The sequence below is a fragment of the Cydia pomonella genome, chromosome 8 (genome assembly GCF_033807575.1).
Source record: "Cydia pomonella isolate Wapato2018A chromosome 8, ilCydPomo1, whole genome shotgun sequence".
NCBI lineage: Eukaryota > Metazoa > Arthropoda > Insecta > Lepidoptera > Tortricidae > Cydia > Cydia pomonella.
Window position 1 is genome coordinate 8,051,782 of NC_084710.1, and position 23,496 is coordinate 8,075,277.

The window sequence follows — 23,496 nt, forward strand, 5'->3', positions numbered from 1 at the left end:
ATTTAAATTTTCGAATTATTTTTAATGTGGTTGGTATGTTGATATATATGCAGATTTAAAGTAGACCAATCAGTTCTATTGTTTGATATAGTTTTCATATATAAAGACTTTTGGAGCACAATTACCCAGTGGGCAGCAAAGTAAGCACATTTTACGATACCTATCTATTTTGGTTTTCTCTTATTCAAAAAGAAGAGAGTAATTTTGGTATCCGGCTTCACCCGCCTACATGGGGAAGAATTGGATTTGTAAAATTAAAGTAATTGTTAATTTATATCTTAAATAATTAATTATTTGATCGTTAATTTTGAGCCAAATTATAGTAAATTACTTGCTGATTCTGATATTATAAATAAATAATTAATCACGGTCTAATTTGATTAACTATCGGGTTTCACCACACCTTCCCCTATAGATAGATACATAGATAGAATACTCTAAAATGGCACACCTCAACAAAAGATACAGCTTAAAGAAAAACAATTGATTGGCCTATATTCAGTGCTTATATTTTTTATTTAGTATTTGTTACTAATTTTATTATAAATGGCACACAAGAAGGGAATATACATGGAAGGAGAGGGAGGGGAAGACCAAGAAAAAGTTATATGAGCCGAATAAAGGAGCATGTAAGAACCGTGTCGTACCAGGACACTAAAGGGCTGGCATCGGATCGACCAAGGTGGAGACAACTTCATCAAGCTGCACCGACAAGAGCCCTGCTCTTAAATTAAAGAAGTTGTTAAGGGGCCCACTGATTACCAGTTCGCCGGACGATATCGGCCTGTCAGTTATTCGCGATTGTCAGCTTTTGCGAATAACTGACAGGCAGATATCGTCCGGCGAACTGGTAATCAGTGGACCCCTTTAAGTATAAATTATTGATAACATTATATTGAGTACTTATGTTATGTGTGTACTTTCTTAATTACAAAAATTAATTGGCGCCTAACTATATATAAGTGTAGTATCGTAATCTGACCCTTTAGTTACAGTTTTAATTGTACGCCCTTCTTTAGAAATTCACAGATTGTGTTTATGCTAGTTTAGTTGACCAAGATAGTATGGAAATTTCGATGGGACCGAGTAATTTTAAAAAACCGTTGAACACCGATTGAATCGGACGCTGATAAACAACACGTTATAAATGCATTTCACCGTAGACTGCATCACCACTTACCATCAGGTGCGATCGTGGCCAAACGCCTGCCTATCCTCCATAAAAAAGTGCACAGCGCCGCTAAAGCAGTTTTCACTTCAATAAAAAAATTAAACTGTCGGGAGACATTAAACTAATTTTACCATTTAAACTCACGTGTTTTTAGTCACTCGCGCGACATGTTTCGGAGAGCCTAGGTCTCCTTTCTCACATCTACTAGCTAGGCTCTCCGAAACATGTCGCACGAGTGACTAAAAATACATGGGTTTTTAACCGTAAAATTAGTTAACGTTATAAATTTAAATTTAATAACACAAGAATATTTATTAATAACACAAGCACAGTTTGTGTTATTAAAATATAATTTTAACTTTTCTTCATCTCCAAGTTGTCTGAAGTGACAATGCCTGAAATCATCTTCGATATTTAGAAATCACATGCCTTTCTCGTCTACCGTACGGAATAAAATTTAGGCATTGTCATTGATCAGACCCTGTCGTGGGCTCCCCATGTGACTGAAACCAGTAGGAGGCTCTTTTCTTCCCTGCACTCGCTTCGTCGTCTCCAAAGCTTCCTCCCTATTCACACAAAAGTAATGCTAGCACGTTCTCTTTTGATTCCACTTCTGGATTATGAGATATCGCTGTGCTAGATCTCACTGAGGAACTGCTTGATAAGCTTGAACGTCTGCAAAATGTGTGTATCAGATATATTTTTGGATTACGAAAATTTGACCACATTTTCATCTTTCCGCTCCCAGCTCAAGTGGCTGCCCATCCGTCGCCGTAGAGACATCCATATACTTTCCCTTCTCTTTAATGTCCTGTTTTCTCTTCCTTACCCTACTTATCTCTCGGAGAGATTTAAATTCTTAGCAGACGGCAGCGGGCACCGACTCCGCTCCAGCGCGAATCTCTCGCTATGTATCCCACCTCACACACATCGATCCTATGGCAAGTCCTTCACGGTTTACTCTGTCAAATTGTGGAATTCTTTACCATCTTCTCTTCGCCAGTGTCAATCTGTTCGCAACGCAAAAGGCGAATTTAAAAAAGTTATGGCTTTCGGACGAAACTTAATTTAAAGGATGTGTGCGGTATTGTAGTGTTTGTATATATGTAATATATAATATATATGTTTTAGTTGTATATATGTGTTTATATATGATGATGATATACCATTACATGTATATTGTAGGTTAAAATAAATAACTTTTTATTTTCATTTTTTTTTGCGCCACTTTATACAGTACTGCACAGATATCTACCGTCCCCAATTCTCCCTCAATTGCTCAAAGGTTAACTGGAAGAAATCCCTTAAAGGGACAAGTTCGCCTTGTACTAATGATGAGTGTTTTGTTTTCATTTTTGTACAACAAATAGTTTTACTACTTTTACTACTTTTGCACTGTTTGTAGTGTCGTGATTTTTTTATAAAAATATTTTACTGAAAACCGTTAAATAGTTTTCTCGCGCGTACATTTATCGGTCGTGTTTTAATTCAATAACTTTACCCGTATGTGTGTTGCGCATAAAATTCAATAACCTATGTAATTATCAGATTGCCGCGTATTAATTATCTTAAGTAGATTAAAAATATCCTATCTTTTTACCATGAATATGCTTATTGAATTTAAAGGACCGCAGGGAACTGCCAAAAAATTGAAATGACTAATGCTTTGTTTGGACTGAAGTCTTAATACTAAAAAATATCGAGTTTTTCTTTCGAGTTTGGTACTTTGTGTGTATACAGCGAATAGTGCACAAACTAATTTCGCACGAGCGTGTAATAAACCGAACAATAAGTGCAATTGGAAAACTTGGAGTTGGATATGTTCATCAATCACGTTGTTATTAAGGAGCACGCACGCCCTCAGGGGCACGCAGGAAAAGGGTTAAGGATTTAGTGCAGTCTGTAAAAGGTATTCCAAAAAACAGCACGAATATCGAAAGAGCTTTCTGGGAGGCATTTTAATCACAGCTATAGAGTGACATATTGCGCAGACGATACGAGGCCACGACCGATTTCCGCTATTGGAAGTTTACAACTTGATCTCTAGAGTCCGACCGCGTTTTATTTTTGTGTCTACTGTTACGCGACGATAAAGTAAAAGTAAAAAAGTAAATCCTAATAAAAATCGATCCTATGATATGTATGCATTGTCACTGCCGAACCGGTGCAAACTTAGCGTGGTCAGAGTATATTCGGAGATTTTGACGCCACTTGCGTTGCATCTTGCTCGTTCTTATACATAGTTTCATACGAGCAAGATGCGCTGCGAATTAAAACACAATTTTATCATCAAGTTTTTTTTGTTTAATAAATAATCATTATTGCCAATAAGCCATAAATATAGAATTCAAAGTGTCAAAAAATACAATGTGCTCACGAGGAACCCGAAAGATTTTAGACCATATTTAAAGACTAAAATGTTCTATATACTTTTCTGGAATTCGCCAAGTTTCAGACATTTTTTTATTGTTACTTCCTGCAAAACACTTTTTGATGCCGATGTTTCCATTATGGGGCCTAATCTAAATATCCTTGTTGACAGATATCAAAAAGAGACAAGTACTTTGCAACAACTAGGTTTTACAATAAAGTACCAAATTAATTTTAAGTGTTAGTTTTACCAATAACATTTACTTCTTATGTACAAATACATTTAAGAGATCGTTTTTTTTTTAATTTGGCGAAATTGACCTAAACTCAAATAATATTCTTTCCTTCTTTTGGCGTTAAAAATGCGTGGTTAAAAGCTTTCGGGTTCCCCTTGGGTACCTTATATTTATTATTAGAAATCATTATTTATTTGGTTAATGTTACATTACAGTATAATTTGACATAGCCTGGCTATGGTCACAGGTGTAATCTCAATACATATTTTGTGATTTAAGACTTTCAGGATAGGTGACACCGAACACAATCTTTAATATCAACACATTGACTCACATCGCGACATACTAAATGCTTACCCTTAAGTGTTATTAACGCAGAAATATTTCCTTATTCATATTAACTGTACACACAACTTTTAAAGCCGCAAAGTGCTTTGATTGACGCCCTCACACGATAAACTTAGTACGCCAGTTCACGCTGGCAAGATAATTGGCAACCATTTTGCGTATACTTGCACGCATGCCACAGAACTAATACCATTACCAACGCCATAGCTGAACAAGAATAGGTACGTGTCATCATAAAGATGACTTTACTTGATCGCGATGATGCAGTGTCATATTTTGCGTTGCGTAGATTTTTTAAGAATAGCATTAAAATTGCCATACGGCCCGATTCGATTTAAGATACTTATGACACTGATATACCTACATCTGATCCATTTCGTACCTAGACCTAATATTTGACATATCTTAAAGTTCGAATCGGGCCAATATGGTTAAACCATTACATACAGATTGCCCAGTAGAAAATGCAATAAAGATTAAATATTTTTGGTTTGCCTTGCCTGCCCAGAAGAATAGACGGTGGCAATAAAAACTGAACACCGCCGTTCCAACTGAAGAACTCATTTATTTCGCTAGACAAAAAGCGATTCTGCCTAACAAATCACCTAACCGGTTCTAACCACCATTAATATTATCCGGAGGTGAAACAAAGACTGATTGATTAACTATGTTACCGCTTCGAGAACTTTCTGGGTGGGTTTTGGGCAACTTTAACACAACACATGTACGTTGTACGCATATTAAGGGATGACTCTCGCTACACCGAATGCTGGCAGTTTCCCTAAAATTTAAATAGTGACATTTGGCTGTCGCAGATTTTGCAGTTATTGTTTCGTTGTTGTTCTCCTACGAGGTATAATCCAGTAATATAGGTAAGTATACGAGTATAATACAACGTGTATTTTAAATACATATTAATTATTTCGCTTGACATTTGAATTAAAGTATTTTTTTTAATACTAATAATTTTCACTTTTCTAAGTGTAAAAGTACTTGAATGAAATAAAATGGTCATATTTAATTACTATAAGTATCATTATTTTATTTATTATATTATATTTTATACTACCAACTTCACCTCATGGCGTGTAACACACAGATCGGTGCTTATGCTTTATAATCGTATTCGTTAAAATAAATGAGTTGCATATAAAATCCTGTATGTATATCGAATCAAGTTGTTCATGTCATGTGCCTATTATTTACCTACATTCAATGCCACGGACTACTCTACTCGTAGCTTCAATAATTACAATCCATTGTCATTTATCACAATCATTGTCGTTTTATTCATTCACTGAACCAAAACATTGCGATTGTGTGATAACAGCGTAATAATTTCCAACACAAAGCTACAGGCTAGAAATCATATTTATGTCAGGTTCCTTTGTAAGAAAATCACTTTCCTCGCAAGGACGAGAAACGAGTCTTTTCTCCCTCGCATTAAAAAACCGCGGTGATTTATTTTTAGTATTCAAGCGGGTCTCGCCATTATTTCTACCGACAGGAGATACATATTTCATTGAAATTTATTAAAATGAGATGTGCCACTCTACTATAATCAGTTCAATGACCTCGCTTGCCTGTGTCGATGGTTTTAAAAAAAAATACACTGAAATGAGATTCAAGGTTACATCTGTTCCGGTAGTTCGCTGTAGTACTCTGCGTACATTTTTTTTAAATCGTAAAACTTAAAAATTGACACAGTCTTACGGAACGGATATAGTAAAATACAACGAAGGGCCTAAGTGACATTCGCTTATAGAAAACTTCTGTTGAAACTATGGAAGGAGGAGGTAAGGAATGGAATCTCCACGTACCAAAAAACCTTAAATAGGTGGCGCTATAATACCTAGAATACTTAAAAAAAAAAACAAATCATAGACAGCGCACTTCACTCGGTCACGGTCAATAACGCCAAACTCTAACGCTACCCTGGAGAGATTTGGAACTATTATTTATAGCTGACAGCTGAACACTTTTGCAACAGTCCTACCATAAGAGATTTCACTCCTTTTAATTTCACACTCCATAGTTGAAACTGAAAAAAATTAGTGATTTTTCGTCACATCTGTCATCATACATTTTTACTTTTTGATTGGCGTTCGTCGATTAACGACTCTTGATTGACGATCTTAGGAATAAAACTGGAAAATAGCATATTTTACAATACTAATTTGAAATTCAAACATGTAAATCCAACTCTATCATTTTAAAACACGAAATGCAATTTTAATTATCTTTCGTTTACATTAAAATGTGGAGTTTGAATAAAATTACGTTTGAGACATTTATTCTACGTTCCAAAGAGCAAGGACCTGTTTACGTGTGATGTGGTTGAAGCGAGAATTTTTTAAATCAAGCACAATACTCAGGTACGATTACATTTGATTTTATTGGAGTCAAAGTTAGCGTCGTGGTAAGTTAGTAAAACATGCACTATTCGTAGAGTGATGTTTTAAACTTAGTAAATTTTTGGTAGTTGTGCGGGGAAAACACGTTGAGCAGGAAAATATTTGAACCAAATTTCAAATTTTTATTCAATGAAGTCGAAAAGTTTGACTATAAAAAAGTCACAAGTTGTTATTCAAAGTACCACTTAAAATGAATCCTAAGTACAAACTTCCGCAGTTTCGTGAATTCATGTAACCCCATAGATGTAAATCCATTTAATCACAAATATCTACCCGAACCATCATTGTATGATGTGGGCTATTTTACATTATACAATGATAGTCAAGGTAAATGTACCTGAATTCATTGTGGTTTAGAAGGAACAATACCTTAAAAAATAGAACATGATTGAAGTGTTCAAATACGAGTATAGTTTACCTCAGATTGTGGTTCTAAAAAAATTTATCAAAGGCCTACGATAAAGGTAATTGTATCCTTCGTTTTCGCTTTTTTTTCTTAATTTTACAGTAAGTCTTACAGTAACAGGCCAATACAATAATTTAAAATCTGATAGTTATTTTTACCCATTGAGGCTAAAGTAGTGCAAAATTAGCAGCATTAATTAACTGAATGAAATACGAGTACAGCAAATATAAGCCGATTAAACATTGTGTTAGATAATAAGACCATTGAAATTACACCATACTACAGTTTATACCAGATTTAAATTGCACACATGAATGTTGAATAATTAATTAACCTTTGACAACTCAGCAATGAGTAACAATCCTTCCTTTTTAATCGAGTTCGAAGGATGAAGTTTTTAATTAATTGTGCAAGAAATAAAGGTGATATGACTAGAAGTTTTAATGATCTCTTTCTCTATTTTTCGTCATTAAAATAATTTCCGTTCCTATCTAATATTGTTTTAGTTTTTCTATTTTCTCCACCGCCATATTTGGATTAGAACCTCGTATAAGCTAGTGAGAATAATATTACTATTGAATGTATCATGTTCAGGTTTACTTCATTTGTTTAGTAGTCAACCTTAAGACGAGAGTGACCCGCGCGAAATCGCCTTTTCATACAAACGTAGTCCTCATTTTCCTCCCTGGATATTGATTTAATGAAAATTATTTTAAAACATTTTGATGGCTATGCCCGACCGGTTGATGTTTTACGATTTTTACTTTATTATAAAAGTTAAGAGCTTTTAAAATTTTGTATGAAACCCGTTTTTCGTTTCTAACTCTTGTAATAATAATAAAAAATCAAACGCCTGACCGTTTATAGCTATGAATAAAATACATCAAATTGTTTAAAAGTATTTTCCATAATGACAATATCCATGGAGGAAAATGCTTTTTTTAGGTCATAATAATACAGTTAACAATAAATGTGAATCGCAATCTTGAGGCCTTTTTCTGGTAACTTCATTGATTCAAAACCTAATTAAACAACTTCTGCTCGCCATTAAACATTTGTAACCATTTTTTACACATGAAAATTACTTCTCAAAATGCATTATTTTATTTTTGATCAAACTCATTGATTACTTTTTTGTTAAAAATAACTAACCATATGTAACAATGATATACACGATCCTAGGGGCACGCACGGCCGTCCGCTCAGTGCTCAGAGAGCTGCGTTCGGAGAAGGACCTGAACTACCTTCACCTTCATCATCATCTGCCTGCACCATTTCACATCAACTGGAGTCGGCTCTCCTTGTCCGTTTTCTCCATTCTGGGCGATTTTGGGCGATATCTGGGTTCATATATGCTTGTTTCAGATCTTTTTGGACCGTTGTTAGCCCTGTGGCGGATGGTTTTCCGCGCCTATGCTTCGTCGATGGTATGTCTAGGGCAACTCTCACCATGTGGTCTTAAGGACACCTGAGGATGTGTCCATACCAGCGTAAACGTTTTTCTTGGACTTTTTCAACTATCACATCATCACTTTTTCTTTTTTTCTTTTTCAACAACTCACTGCACCTTAACTTTAAAACATAATAATGTAGGTCAACTCACAAACCATCATAATGACTCGCGACCTTTTTGTTATGTATCGCAGCTGACACTCGAGACAATAAATTTTTTATAGCTCTTACTTATTCACAGGAAGACAATTTACTTTCCTTCAATTCTTAGCTACTGGAGATAACGAATTCGGTGCGTGTCTTGTTTCTTTTTTTTTTTTGGATCATCCTTAATATTCAATTTAGTGACGTAGACTTGGTGTCTGGTGATGAACTTTCTGCTGAAAATGTTTTTTCGGAAGTTGCAATCTAATTATCTGATTTTTTTACATGATTTCAAGCTAATTTGTGTGACAACACACTGAATTCTATTGAATAAGATTCAAAACAAGTATGTATGGTAAAAACTCCGTATTCAATTAGTATACTAGCTTCTGTCCGCGACAACGTCTGTGTGTGATGATGTTGATAATTATTTACAATAAGGGTTCCGTGAACAAAGTTTTGTACGTAACACTAAAAACAGTCCTTGGTCCTCAAACTACCTCCATACTAAATTTCATCTAAATCGGTTAAGCGGTTTAACCGTGACGAGGTAACGCAGACAGACGGACAGACAGAGTTACTTTCGCATTTATTATATTAGTAGCGGTTAGTAAGGATTCTGCATTTTAATTTGAGCTTAGATTGTATACATTTATATATATAATTCATCCTTGTAGGTACCTATAACTCACAAATTAACAATGAAACAATTAATCAGCAGTGATTACTTGGAACAACGTGATCAGAAGTAATGATAGCTCTGAAACGCGCTGTACATTTTGAAATATCTGTTACAAATAACTATTTAATTTATGCAATTACCCAATTTCAGTAACCTACATAACGTTGAACGTATCTTTTTAAATATAAAATAACATGATACTTTGTATGCATACAATATTTTTACAAGCGGAATTTTCGAGTAAACTAGACGAATATATATGACTTCAAAGCGAATTGTTTTCAAGTCGATCAAAAATCCAATCCCATATTCCATCGATCCCTCCGAAAACAAATTTGTCATTCATGTGCGTTATGTTTTTGCAACGCGACGTAACCGGAGTCGTGGCAAAGTATAAGGACTAAAGACAGTAACCTTACTCCAAACATTTAGAACACGCTCGATGTTTAAATCATAGAGGTCGAAGCAGTTTGTCTACCCTAATTCAGGTTAATCTAGGCTAGCTATGTCCTTTTGTGTCGCCAATTGTTTTATGCGCAAGACTCTCGCGCAAGCTTTGTTTGAGGATGCACTACTCTATGTAGGTTTACTACGGTCGTAGTAATTCGTCCGGATTTATCACAGTTTGCGTGTGCCTGAGACGGAGCAAAAACGTGTGATTAATGAGAGAGCAGACGGCTGATGAACACGTTACGTATTCAAACACTGCGGGGATGTAAAGACAAAATACCTACTGGAAAAGACAAACCTTAGATTTCAACCAAACAAACTGCGCACATCCAGGTTGTCCGTATTAATCGGTCCCTTTCTGCGAATCTTATATTTGTATACAAAACAATAGATCAGTAGAGTACAGTAAACTTGTCGAAAATTGGATATTATCATCAACTTGGATTTACATTAATGCAACATATCCTGACTCCTGAATCATTTCAAGAAGAAATATAAATATAAAATAACTTTATTTAGCAACATGATAGCTCACAACTGCTTACAAATAATAAATGATACAAGGTGAAATTATCATTGTAAATAATTTGTACACAAATTTTAAGGTAAATGCAATGAAACATTGAGTATGCGTCATTTGATCCCCGTACTAGTAAAAACTGTATCACGGTGGATCAGGATTTCACGAAGAAAGTATATAGAATAGAATATTAAGATAATGATCCTCGTGGCTCCATTCCTATGAAAATGTTAAGCGAATTTTTCGTAACTTGCTCGTTATTTCTACACGAACACTGCCAAAACAGCGCATTTGGCTCTCGCCTCTCGCGCATCTTATCTTGGCACTAACCCTTGATCGTTGTCATGTTAAAGTACTTAATATTCATATTGCTGAACGTAGCTTTAGTATATAAGAATACAAATTCCTAAAAATAAAACTCTTAAACTCAACGCTTTCTCGGTTGCATTCCTAAAGTACTCCATTTTTCACTAAGAGAACTAAGCCCTAGTAGGACTGGCGCAGCGCAGTATTCTGACTATTTTAACCTACTCTAGTCTAAGAGGTCGATTCTGGTTGAATGATTTGAGATGGTATTCCTCTTGTTTTGATACGATATTCACAGTGAGCACCACTTAGAACCTGATGAGTACCTACTGACGATATGCAAACGGGAGTCGTCTCATAAAAAAGGCCATATCAAAATGAGATGAAAATCATATTACATTGTTGAAATAGGGTCGCTCGGCCTCTAGATCACATTGGATTTAGTCCGGTTTCTTCTTCTTCTCCAAGTCAATAAAAAAATCTACTGTGAGTACCGTTGTCAGCGTCTTACATGTTTCCGCTCCAATACTCAGTAAGTGCTCTCTTATTAGGTGTGAACTGATATATCATTGATCCAATTTTAAGATATTTTGGGTTATTCTCATTACTTACCACCATGTTGTTACCAGTGATATCAACAGAAATTTTTTACCACTGGTAACAACTGAAAAAAAAAAACCCACTATTTATCACCAAAGTGAATTATTTTTATAATGTATCAGCATTAGGTATACTGTAAATTATAGCATATTACGCTCATTGTTTAAAGTTATTTTATCTGAGTTTAAACCCGTGGTGTCTGGTTTGAAAGTCACAAGTGCCTAGTGCTTGAAAAACGATTAGTTATTATTGCAATAAAGCCATTACAAGTTGTGCAGCTGTTAATTTTAAATAGAGGGCTCGCTTGTGACACGTAGGTTTGAGTTGGACCCACGCCAGCGGCAAAATTTGTGTGTTTAATTTGCATTTCCATGGCGCTAATTTTGGTCTTCTAATTATTTTGTTGTCACTGGGTTGAAATTAACGTAGCGGATATTTCTCACGCCATTTATGTCGGTTAAGGCAACAGTGGTAAAAATGATCGTGTTCCGGTGTAAGATCTAAGATCGAAAAGATGACAAGTAATTAAATGTCTTCGGGGTTCTCAGTCTATTAAGTAAATAATCTTAAGACTCCCCCCTGAGGGTTCCGTACAAATATAACTTATTTTTCATTTATTTTATTTTACAAATTTATAGTTTTGTGATTTTTCCCTGTATTCGTAGTGTAAGAAGCTATACTTGCCAAATTTCTTAGTCAATGGGAAGAACCATATGAATTTTGATTCCCTTGAGTATCAAAATATTAGTTTTTTGCAGCATAAACGGCCATATCTTTTTTTACGTTAACTTAGAAGTTTCATTTTTTCACAGCTTTAAGGGGCGGTGGACCTGAGTATATGCTTTTAATTTCAACTTGATACCTCCACGCGTTGACGGACGGACGGACGGATAGACGGTCAACAAAGTGATCCTAAAAGGGTTCCGTTTTTTCCATTTGAGGTAGGTACGGAACTCGAAAAATCATCCCGTTTATTACCTATATTTATTTTATTATTATTATTATTTATTTTTTATTTGTTTCGAATCTAGGGAGATCCATATAGTGTTAGTACAGTACAGCGAATCATAAAATGAATTGGGGTTAGTGACATAGAATTTACAAATAACTTAAAACACACACACACATGGCACATTAAGACAACATAAAAATAAATTATAATAATAATATAATAATAAAATAATAATTCAGCCCATATACGTCCCACTGCTGGGCACAGGCCTCCTCTCATGTGCGAGAGGGCTCGGGCTATAGTCCCCACGCTAGCCCAATGCGGATTGGGGACTTCACATACACCTTTGAATTTCTTCGCAGATGTATGCAGGTTTCCTCACGATGTTTTCCTTCACCGAAAAGCTAGTGGTAAATATCAAATGATATTTCGTACATAAGTTCCGAAAAACTCATTGGTACGAGCCAGGATTTGAACCCGCGACTTCCGGATTGAAAGTCGGACGTCATATCCACTCGGCCACCACCGCTTCATAATAAAAATCGCAAATTATAATAAAATAAATAAAATAAAATCTAGGCAATCTAGATGCACCATTTCTCAGCATCTGTTGCTGCCACATGCAGACTATTCCAATGCTTGAGTAATGGTGCATCTATCTTACCTGCCAACGTTTTCAGGATACTATTGTTACTGCCACCCAGTTTCCGATCTCCAGTCCAGTTTCCAGTCGCCGATCTGTTGCGTATAATCGCAAAAAAGTCGTCCGAGTGCGCCTCCGCGTACATAGCGCATGCACTACAGTGACGTGGCAGTCCCATTAGCATCCTGAAAACGTTGTTTTACTGTATTCGTAGCGCATTGTACGCTCGCTGAGTATAGCCGGCCCACAGGGTGTAGGTATAAAAAGATTGACAGAATGCCTTAAACAGTGTCTTTTTCACGTCTTTATTACACCTAGCAAACCTACGCGCCTGCATATTTCCGCGAACGGCCAATGCCCTACGCTCCCTCTCTATGATGAGGTCATCTTTAAGGTCATCGGTGACCCAGTGGCCAAGGTATTTGAACGTTTTTGTGACCTTGACCAGTTCTCCGCCCAAGGTCACAGGGGGTACTGTTTTATAGGATTTTCTTCCTGCCTTGAAAACAAGTACCTCGCTCTTTTTCCCATTGTACCTTAGCCCATGTTTCACCGAGTACCTTTCACAAATGTCCATTAACTCTACTATTCAGTCAGTATTTATACTTACTTAGTGCAGCCAAGCCTTCAGCCAGTCTGTAGCTGACCATAATTACTTTTTACCAGTGCGTAGGAGACGCAACGTAAAATCCGCTATATCGTGAAAGATCGCCATTTCACAATTTGTCTTACGATCATCCCCCCTATCGTTCAAATCTCATCCTTTGACGATTTGCCTAGCAACATTTAAGCATATCGAATAAAAAGGTCCAAAGTTTCAGCACATTAATAACAATAGGTAATAATAATATGTAAAATATTTAATTTACCGAATCAAATTAAAAATAATAAAATATTTTAGTATCCGCCCTTCTAATACAATTGTCATAAGTTTGCGTACGATTGCGAACAAGATTATGGTTTTGGTCTGATATCTTTTGCGCTGTATCGTCATCATGCGACTGCTTAACGTTGTGCCTGGTATACTATCCTATGTACTATACTGTATCTAGCTAGGATTACCGACAAATACGTTGCTCTCCTCGATCAGCCGTATTATTTATTTATCATGAAAGCTAATGTTTGGCTAAGGCATATCAGGATGTGCCTAAAAATAATACAGCAGATCGAGGAAAGAAATTTCATGATCTGGCGGAGTTTATTTAGTGGACGACATATAGTTATTTAGATTACATTGCGTTGTTTTAGAGACAAGAACCAGTATTCTTGAATCTATAGAAAGGGTAATATGCGATCGCGATGAAAAATAGTTTATAGCCATTGAACGTTCTTTTCTAAAAACGGCTTCTGAAAATAAATTGAATTTCGACTCAATCCCTGATATGCAGAGCCGTCTCTTCCAGATTCACGACATCGACGCATTCGAGTACGAAAAGTTATATCCCGCAGAATTCGACTTGCGAAATAAATTAGACAAGAGATTTGTATTGCGCCGGATTAAATTGTCTTAATTTATTATACGGCGACCCGAGTGCGTCTTAATGGGTAATGTAGGCGTCAGAAAAGTGTGATTACTTAGGGAATTTTGTATTTTTATACTTGTGAAATGGGATGGATCTATGTAAGTATAGTGCTATTTTTAACAAATGATAGGAGACAATGGAAATTGATGTGGGGTTGCGGTGTAATGAAGTGCTATTTGGAAAGGCAGTTAACAAATTGAAGTTATATTTTGCTATTATTATGGCTTATTAAATATATCAAGTATAATTCTGAGTTATAATTAGGTATTTGACAGGTACCTATTATCAAAATTACTTTCCCCTTTAGTTTAAGAGGAAACAGGAGTGGTCATTTCTCGATACAAACGTACTCGGCTGTTTCCTCCATGGTTTTTGACCCTAGGGCAATTATTTTTTCAACACAGATAAATATTATTAATATCTGCGCTGGATTTATTTGCTTTTTTAAGCGCTAGAGCTCTTTAAACATTGCCTAAAATGTTGCAAATGACTAGGCAGAAAGAGAAGCCTGGCATTCAAATCTGGTATCAATTAGACAAAAAGGCAAAACAGTTCGATTATTATCATTTAGATTTCAAAATTTCGTTACTATTGGTTAAGTTTTGAAGAAAGAAACAGTCGAGTAAGAAACCTAGGGTTTTGAGATTTTTACGCAGGAATTATCCCTAAGCTGCAGTTGTCCTTATCGCACTATTTTAAGAAGCCATTAGCGCGAAGAAAATTTTAAAATCCAGAAGGGGCTTTGCTCCCCTTTTCTCTTAACATAAACTCTGAAAGCATCCAACTCCTGTTTACAGACAGTTATTAAATTACCTGGCGGAGCAAACTGGAAGCCACTAATGTCATAACGAGGAGAATTAGCATAATTATAAGGTAAACGTTTCAATATTTAATTGACAACACGATTAAAGATGCCAGCTTGTGGGGTTTGTCAAGCAGCAGGACTTATACCTGATCGTTTCATAAATTAGTTAAATTACGGCCCGATTTGAAGAATGAAATGCGATAACGATAAGTTCTGGTTTAGATAAGTTCTCATTTAGATATCGTTTGTATGTCGTATAATTACCAGAAGCAGCTCGATTCGGGCAACCAATATCACTTTGAAGTTAGAAGTATCGTAGATAGATCTTATTGGGATCACAGCAGAATCGAAATAACCGTCAATTTTGACATGTCGTTTAGTTATCGATCTTTTAAAGATCTTTCCAAGATCTTAAACGTGTCTTAATCATTCTTCGAATCAGGTCGTTAAGCTGTAGTATGATAATTTTGTTATTTTATTTTATTATTGTAATAAACAGAAACAGTCTTTCATCAAAAGATGCAATGGCATTGATACTACAAAGGACAAACAGTGCTGAATTTTTTTTAAACAATCTGTAGACATAATTTAGGAGGTGAACCTGAGTGGTACGAGTAGATAGATTCATCGTACAACCCAATAAACGGGTTACGACAATTCAACTGAGTATCTATTATTTTGTATATGAATATGCGTGAAACCTTCTGTTGCCAATGAGGTTGTGGACGTAATCCGGTTTACAGTAAAGTGAAATGACAATTAATGGGAAATTAAGCGTATTTTTCTTGAAATGGGAGAGTAGGGTATAAATATATTTTTTACGTGAGGGGCGAGCCGGACGATTACTACACGAAAGCCTTATTTTCGATAACGAAGTAGGAGAATCGATTAGCTTATTGATAATTTTAAATAAAGTTGTCGTATCTGACATTGCAGTGACTGTAAAAATCATGACATAACGTAGATGGGTAAAAAAGGTTCAACTTTGTGAACAAATATTCGGTAACTCAAATACTTACTCGTACTATCAATTGTTTACATGATGCATGGTTGAAGTATACTTAAGTAAGTACCGTGATAATTGTCACGAGTATTCTAGAGTGAAGAGACATGTACACGTAGAGTGAGAACATGATAGGAACTGACAGTAATTTGTAATTACTATGTACTCAGCTGCTACGAGTATTGTTTTAGTGAAAACACGTTTTTTCTATTAACTAGTTCTCCATATCGCTTGAATGAATATGCGTTTTACTAGTTACGGAAAGTTAGTTTTAAGTTTTAACTATGGAAAACGCGTTTTCGCTAAGAACGGGTTTTTACAGCACCTAACATAATATATGTATACGAACCTATAGGCTGTGGCAAAAATCCCCACTATTTATGTTAAAAATTTTTAGACGCGAAATTTTTTTTTTCTATGTGCCAGTTCGTCCAAGTCAGCCAACCCTCCATACAAAGGCCAAAAAATTTCGCGGTAAAAAAAATTTCTTCTATATTTTCCTAATCAGAACACGATACTAAATATGCCCTTAAACGTATCCATACTATTTTTGTTACCTCTTTATGATCTTGTAAAACTGGTTAAGCGAGCATCCATCAGAGCTGTGAGCTTACTCGCGCACATCTCCACTACCTACTTCAGCTTTACAGGCCAATTCGAACGTTCACTTGTCATCAAATCGATATTTGAATTATATTTGAACCATATCAATTAGCTTTCATTCGCGCGGGCGTCTCCGAGCGAAATGAACGCGCGAATAACAGCTAACTGATGTGATTCCAATATCATTCCAATTTCAATCAAATAAAAGTATTATTGGCTGATCCTTAGACAGTATTTAATGAAAAATAGGTAACCGTTATGTTTGTTTGTTGCAGGTTATTTTTGGCACATCACGGACTTCCATTATGATCCTCTATACACATCACAAGGCGACACTAGAAGACGTAGGTATAAAGTGTACTACCTATGTATATCATAAATAGACAAATATAATACTTAGTTCCCTATTTGTTATGACATAGAAGGCAAACGAGCAGACTAATCGCCTGAACCCAAGCGATTACCGTCGCCCATAGGTGTCTATGGGCCGTCGTCTACAACACCAGAGGGAGTAGGGTTTGTATTTATTCAAGAATCAATTTCTAATCAAAAGATACTTTGTCAGTAACTTAAGAGACTACCTAAACCGATGGGTTCGTTTACATTTCACTAGCTTAACCTCAAATATATATATTTTTATTTCATAAAAAAACTATTAAATTCAAGTTATAGCCAGAGACAGTTAGGTACTGCTATAAAAAAAATCGAACAAGCGCGAGTCGTACTCGCCCACCGAGGGTTCCGTACTTTTTAGTATTTGTTGTTATAGCGGCAACAGAAATACATCATCTGTGAAAATTTCAACTGTCTAGCTATCACGATTCATGAGATACAGCCTGGTGACAGACGGATGGACAGACGGACGGACGGACGGACAGCGGAGTCTTAGTAATAGGGTCCTGTTTTACCCTTTGGGTACGGAACCCTAATAAGGTTAAATGCAGAAAGGTAAATACAATCCCTTCGTCTTCAAATCTGCCGAACTTTGGTACCTGTATTCGCTTATATGTATGCACAGCATTGAAATAGTGAATGCGTTTTACAAGCTTTTATTTATGCCCCGTTATTTAACGTACCTTCATGTTATGTTAGGTGTATGTTAGTGTGGGTCTAATTTTGGAGGCTAAATTTGACCAACATCCCGATTTACGAATAAGCTGAAAATTTGTATATATATGTAAGGTGGGGGTGGATGACAATGTAATATTATGGTACCATAGAGTTTATCTGATGACGGTGACAGGATGTGGCCATAGGAACTCAGTGATGAAACAGCGCAACCTAATTTTGTCTGGGGAAGCCACATTGGAACTGACGTCTTCAGCTTTCGCGGCTAACGACACAACGCACAACCATAACAAATATTTGCTGTTCAGATTGTCGCCGAGCAGATGAGCGCGGCAGTTCGGGGCACCACCGCGCGCTGGGCCGCTTCGGCGACTATTCGTGCGACAGCTCGCTGGAGCTGATCGAGTCGGCCGCGCGGCATATGCGCACGCGACACTCCGAGAACGTCGAGTTCGTGCTATGGACTGGGTATGTCTTTGGAATCACGATAGTTTTAATTCTTTTTCATATCTCATGCTGTGAAAGTGGGTCTCTGTTTTTTCTATAAACTGTGCAGAAAGTGATACGTTTCTGCTCTAGGGTGTTTTACTTTCCTAGTATGTTTTTTTTATACGATAAGCAATTAAAATTAGGTTTTTAAATGAATCTGTTGTATAATTTCACAGATTGGAAATTAATATCTCTATATTCTATAAATAACGATACACCTAAATTATGAATTAAAAGTACCCTCAAGAAATACCCTCATGTTTTTTTAATACATATGTACTTCACTTTCCTCGTATTCGAAAAGAAAAGTATAGTCTTTTAATTGGGTGAAAGTTCTAAATCTACTATTTTACGTCATGTAGGTCAGAAACAACAAAACTTGTGACCCTTTTATGCTAACCAGAGTCATTAAAATAATTGAATGTCAAGGACGCATTTTCAACTACATACTTTGACAATATTGCGTTCTAGAGCCCGATTCTGAGCGTTCATCAAGGTGTTTGCCAACACCTTTGTCATCTCAGATTACAACCGTTTCTGGAACCTCATGCATCGAGTTGAATTCGGTGATAACCAATACGAATTTAGGTTTCGCTCATATAATTTGATGAAACCTACGTTCGTTACTGCAAACGTAGGTACTTTATTAACTAGGTACGAGTACATAATAAGTTCTGATTAAAAGTCCGTAACGAGTTTAAAGTTTATGTGAGCATATTACCTGACTTGACTATTTGGTAGATAATCGCTGTTTTTGAGAAAGTTTACGGTTAGCCAAAACGGCATTTTAAGGAAATATCGTTCCCACAGTGACATCATAGCGTCCCGGTACGGCAGCGACGAAGAGCGATACCAGGCCATAAGGAACATGACGGACCTGATGGGCAGGACGTTCAGCTCGCACTTCGTGTTCCCTGTGCTGGGTCATCTGGACCCGGCGCCGTCGGAGAACCTGACCAACCTCTGGGGGCATTGGTTGCCGCTGGAGGCTTTGCAGACTTTTAAAATTGGTACGCTGATTGAGACTATGTTTGAAAATTTAATTTCTGTACATTGCGGTCCAGGAAAAAGAATAGGCATCTTAAATATTAACGGACCGATTCTATCTTTAAGATACGTCAAATATTAGGTCTAGATACGATATGGATCGGATATCTCAGTGTCAAAAGTGACGATTTGTTTGAAGAATTGTCACATAATATTTGACGTATTTTAAAGTTCGAATCGGGCTGTAATACAAAAAAAGCGTGTGGTACGTCTTGAAACGTCGTCATTGTCAAAATCCCTCCTACCAAAACTCACAAGAGGGGAAAGCCATGAACAAAAAAAACACAAAAAGCGTTAGTAGCCTAATGTTAAGAGCGTGCGACTTACAAAATCCGGAGTTCGCGGGTTCAAACCCTGGCCGTACCGTGCCAATGAGATTTTGTCGGGACTTATGTACGATAGATCATTTGATACTTACAGTTTCGTCACCTCTGCGGGCGTATAATGTTTGCAATTATCTACATGATAACGAATTCAAATACAGTTACATACTGATTCTATCGATCGCGCGATGTTAAAAAGTTACGTTTGATCTATTACGTCAATATTCACGTACAACACGTACAACCCTACCTTCTTATGTCACTTTTCTCCATATTTTAGATGGTGATAAGTAATATCGAGAAATCTACCGCTGAAGTCAAATTGCATATAAATGGACTCGCTTTATCATACAAGGAGTGAAAGGGGTTCCAACATTTCAACACACAATGATTTAGCAAACTTCTATCTACGCTTGCGCGAACCGAAGACGCAAAAAGCGATTCCATTAAAGTCGATTTCAATCGATTCTGAGTTATATCTGAATCTTGCCTGCCTGAGTTTTATCCAATTAACCTCTATTCATCTGGCTTTTTGGCATGAGGATTCAACTTTTAAGTAATTCTGAAAAACTTTAATATAATTCGACTTTTTCCTGCTTGTGGTAAGGATTTCGGTTTAATCTGAGGAGATAATGGATAACCCATATGTCAAATTCGTTAGACCTAGTCGGATAAAGTTTTTATTTCGCAATGTTTGTTCGGTATATATTTAACTTTGCCAATGCATAATTAGCGAGGTATACGAGTATTTTTAAGTCACTGACTGGCGTCTCATTAAGCTGATATGTGCCATGAGTGCCTAATGATGATAGAGATAACAACTGAACATTTCCAAATGCACTCCGTATAACAACATCAATAGAATACAAAGATAACTAGTTTTAAAAATAAAATGTGGACATTAATTGACAAATATTTTGAACCGTGTGATATTTTTGATGTCGTTAGTATCCTATATAATTTACTCGGCTTATTAACTGTGTGATATTTGTCAACAGGTGGCTACTATACAATAGAGCAGTCACATAGCAAGCTTAGGATAGTTGCACTGAACACCAACCTGTTCAGTGTTCGGGAATCGAACGGCGGACCCGCCCAGGCACAGTGGGACTGGCTCAACGCTGTACTCGAGAAGGCTGCGTCTCATAGCGAAATGGTGAGTAAAAAACCCTTCTATTACCAAAATAGTTTACTTAGCGAATAACTCTAATCTCACCGATAAAATGTGAGGATAAGGTGAAAGTATGTTCTCGTGTTAGTGAACCAAATTATCCCTTTATTATATAATAAATTAGATACAAACAAACATCCGCGAAATATCAATCAGCAGTTTCAACATTTCGGCGACTTGTATGTCGATATTATCTCTGGGCCAGCTAATAATTTTAGCGATTTCAGGAAAGGTCATATAGTTAAAATTACTCTATATGAATATGTTCACCTCTCTGAGTATGGTCAGTCATAATAAAATACAACCACTCTGTATTCGGTACATTAGTATCATGTATTATAATCTTTCAAATTTATCTGTGCCAGACTACCGTACACAAAACATTTATACGGATAAACACATTCTGTTTCCACGGACTTATCCGTACAATCCTCGGCTGGCAGACGGCGACATACGGCTTTGAGTCCGTGGACACGTGTTCTAAACGTGTTCCGCCGATAGTTCCGCTTTCTTTTACTATTTTGGGAGGACAAAGGATTTCGCATGTGCTGGGTGCAGAAGGCAGTGGAAATAACTTGTGTAGTAAAACCGAGAGCATAGGAAGGAGACGGTCAAGGATATACCATCTTTCAAAAATTAATGCTAATAATACACCGACCGGTTTGGCCTAGTGGGTATAGTGACCCTGCCTACGAAGCTGATGCTCCCGGGTTCAAATCCTGGTAAGGGCATTTGTTCGTGTGATGAGCATGGATATTTGTTCCTGAGTCATGGGTGTTTTCTATGTATTTAAGTATTTATAAATATTTATATATTATATATATCGTTGTCTAAGTACCCTCAACACAAGCCTTATTGAGCTTACTGTGTGACTTAGTTCAATTTGTGTAATAATGTCCTATAATTATTATTTATTAATACAACCAAGTCTTGAGTCGCTTCATAGTATAAACACAACTCACTCGAGCTATTGGTAACTCGGGTTTGGTAGATTTGGAGGTTACTTGAAACTCAAACTTGAGACGAATACTTTTATTATCTAGTAAACTAGGTAGGTGTTTTACACGACTGTCTTCCTTCACGACCGACACTAGAATGTCGCAACTGGCCCGGTTCCCAATCGTCGAACCTCGTCATCCCTTCCAATCGATAATCACCTCACAGATTTCAACCAATCACCGATCAATATTATCGCGCCATTTTACTATAGACAGCTGTCTATGGTAAAATGACGTATCGCGCATTTCATCGAGCAACCGTCGATAAGTGTTTGCCCGCCATTTCAATATAGACCGATATTGTAATTATCCATATATATCATCATTATTATTTTTTAATTAAATTAAAGCAATCAGATACACGAACCCTAACAATAGAGGTAGCGTGATGATTGTTCTATGTCATCTGGAGGAGGACTGCCCAGGAGTAGTCGGACGTAAATCTGGTGATAGTTATTTACCTCAAACAAATTTAAGACGGTCGTGAAGGACGAAGTATAAAAGTGACCACACCACACATTTATACCTGCCCCAAAAATGCAGTTTAAGTACAAACAACCAAGCGTCCGCAGCGAGTTCGGTTTCCCATACAAACGTAATTATACTCTCATTTCAAAACGACTGGCTAAATTGTTCTGAAACTTTGTACTTATAATAGAATAAGGTATATCTTTGCCTGTAATTAATTATGTAGCTTCAGACACCATAGTTAAAAATGACAGCCAATTAAAGTATTTCATACAAAACTTGTTTTTACTCTATCTAGTTTGTATTATAACTTTAACCTAACGAACCCCAAGTCGTACTTCTTATATGAACGTAAATAAGGAATACTACTAATAAGATTTCCATTAACATGCAGCACTTGCCGTGAGCGTCACTAGTTAGTTACGGCCCCAGCGCAAAAGGCATATTTCTAAAGCCGGAGTCATAACTACCAGCCAGGACGGCGGAGGAAATCCGGCGTCGGCCTCTCTAATAAATTACAGATTAGAAACTCGTTAATCTAATCGCCTTTCAAATATGCAAGGGAAAACGTAATTTTACAAAGAGTTCTTAGCTTACGGGGGACTTGATTTTATTTTTAAATTTATAACCCTGTTAATTTTCTGGGTGGTTATTTTTTTATGGTGTGATTCCAAATTGGGTATGGATGGCCGGTTAAAAGAAATTATCGTTGTAAGTCTCAACGACTTATTTAAAAAGAGTGATGGTTAGATCAAAAGCTCTTCTTTTTTACTGCCCGACTGCCAAAGGGAGGAGGGTAATGTTTTTTACTAATACAATTTTGATTATTTGGGAAACGGTATAGTTTTTAAAGATCTGATACTTATCACCATGTTTTGAAAAGGTTACTTACATGGTTTTCAGTTTTGCTGAAGATAACTACAGGTTACCTGCATACGTGTGCTAACGGCACGTTCTAGGGATTTGAAATTTATAAATAAGATGTCGATATACATACATAACATGTGCTCACTGAAAATCCTCTATTACTATAAAAAGCGCTCAACGAGGGGCGAGGGGGGGGGGGGGGGGGGTTTAGGATCGGCAAAGCGCATGTAACTGCTCTGGAAAATAATCGTTATGACAATTGATCATTAGGGCATGTGCCCATTAGGACAAACCAGTTAGGGCAAGTGACTTTAGGACAAGCGTTGTTAGGGGTTCAGAATGACACGCGCATGTAACGTATGCAGATAACCCGTATGTTGGGTAAAAACCACCGTTGTAAAAACGAACTTAGAACTGCGAAAACGAACTGTTGCCAC

At 36.6% G+C, this 23,496-nt stretch overlaps 1 protein-coding gene across 2 annotated transcripts in view; it reads left to right on the top strand.

The window, feature by feature from the left end:
* Nucleotides 1–23,496, top strand: part of LOC133520474 (acid sphingomyelinase-like phosphodiesterase 3b) — a 107,066-nt gene that overhangs the window by 72,037 nt on the left and 11,533 nt on the right. For both annotated transcript variants that reach the window (XM_061854906.1, XM_061854907.1), the window contains 4 exons: nucleotides 16,904–16,972; nucleotides 18,005–18,164; nucleotides 18,996–19,195; nucleotides 20,554–20,711. In XM_061854906.1, the coding sequence (XP_061710890.1) occupies nucleotides 16,904–16,972; nucleotides 18,005–18,164; nucleotides 18,996–19,195; nucleotides 20,554–20,711 (587 nt within the window). The remainder of the gene's footprint in view (nucleotides 1–16,903; nucleotides 16,973–18,004; nucleotides 18,165–18,995; nucleotides 19,196–20,553; nucleotides 20,712–23,496) is intronic.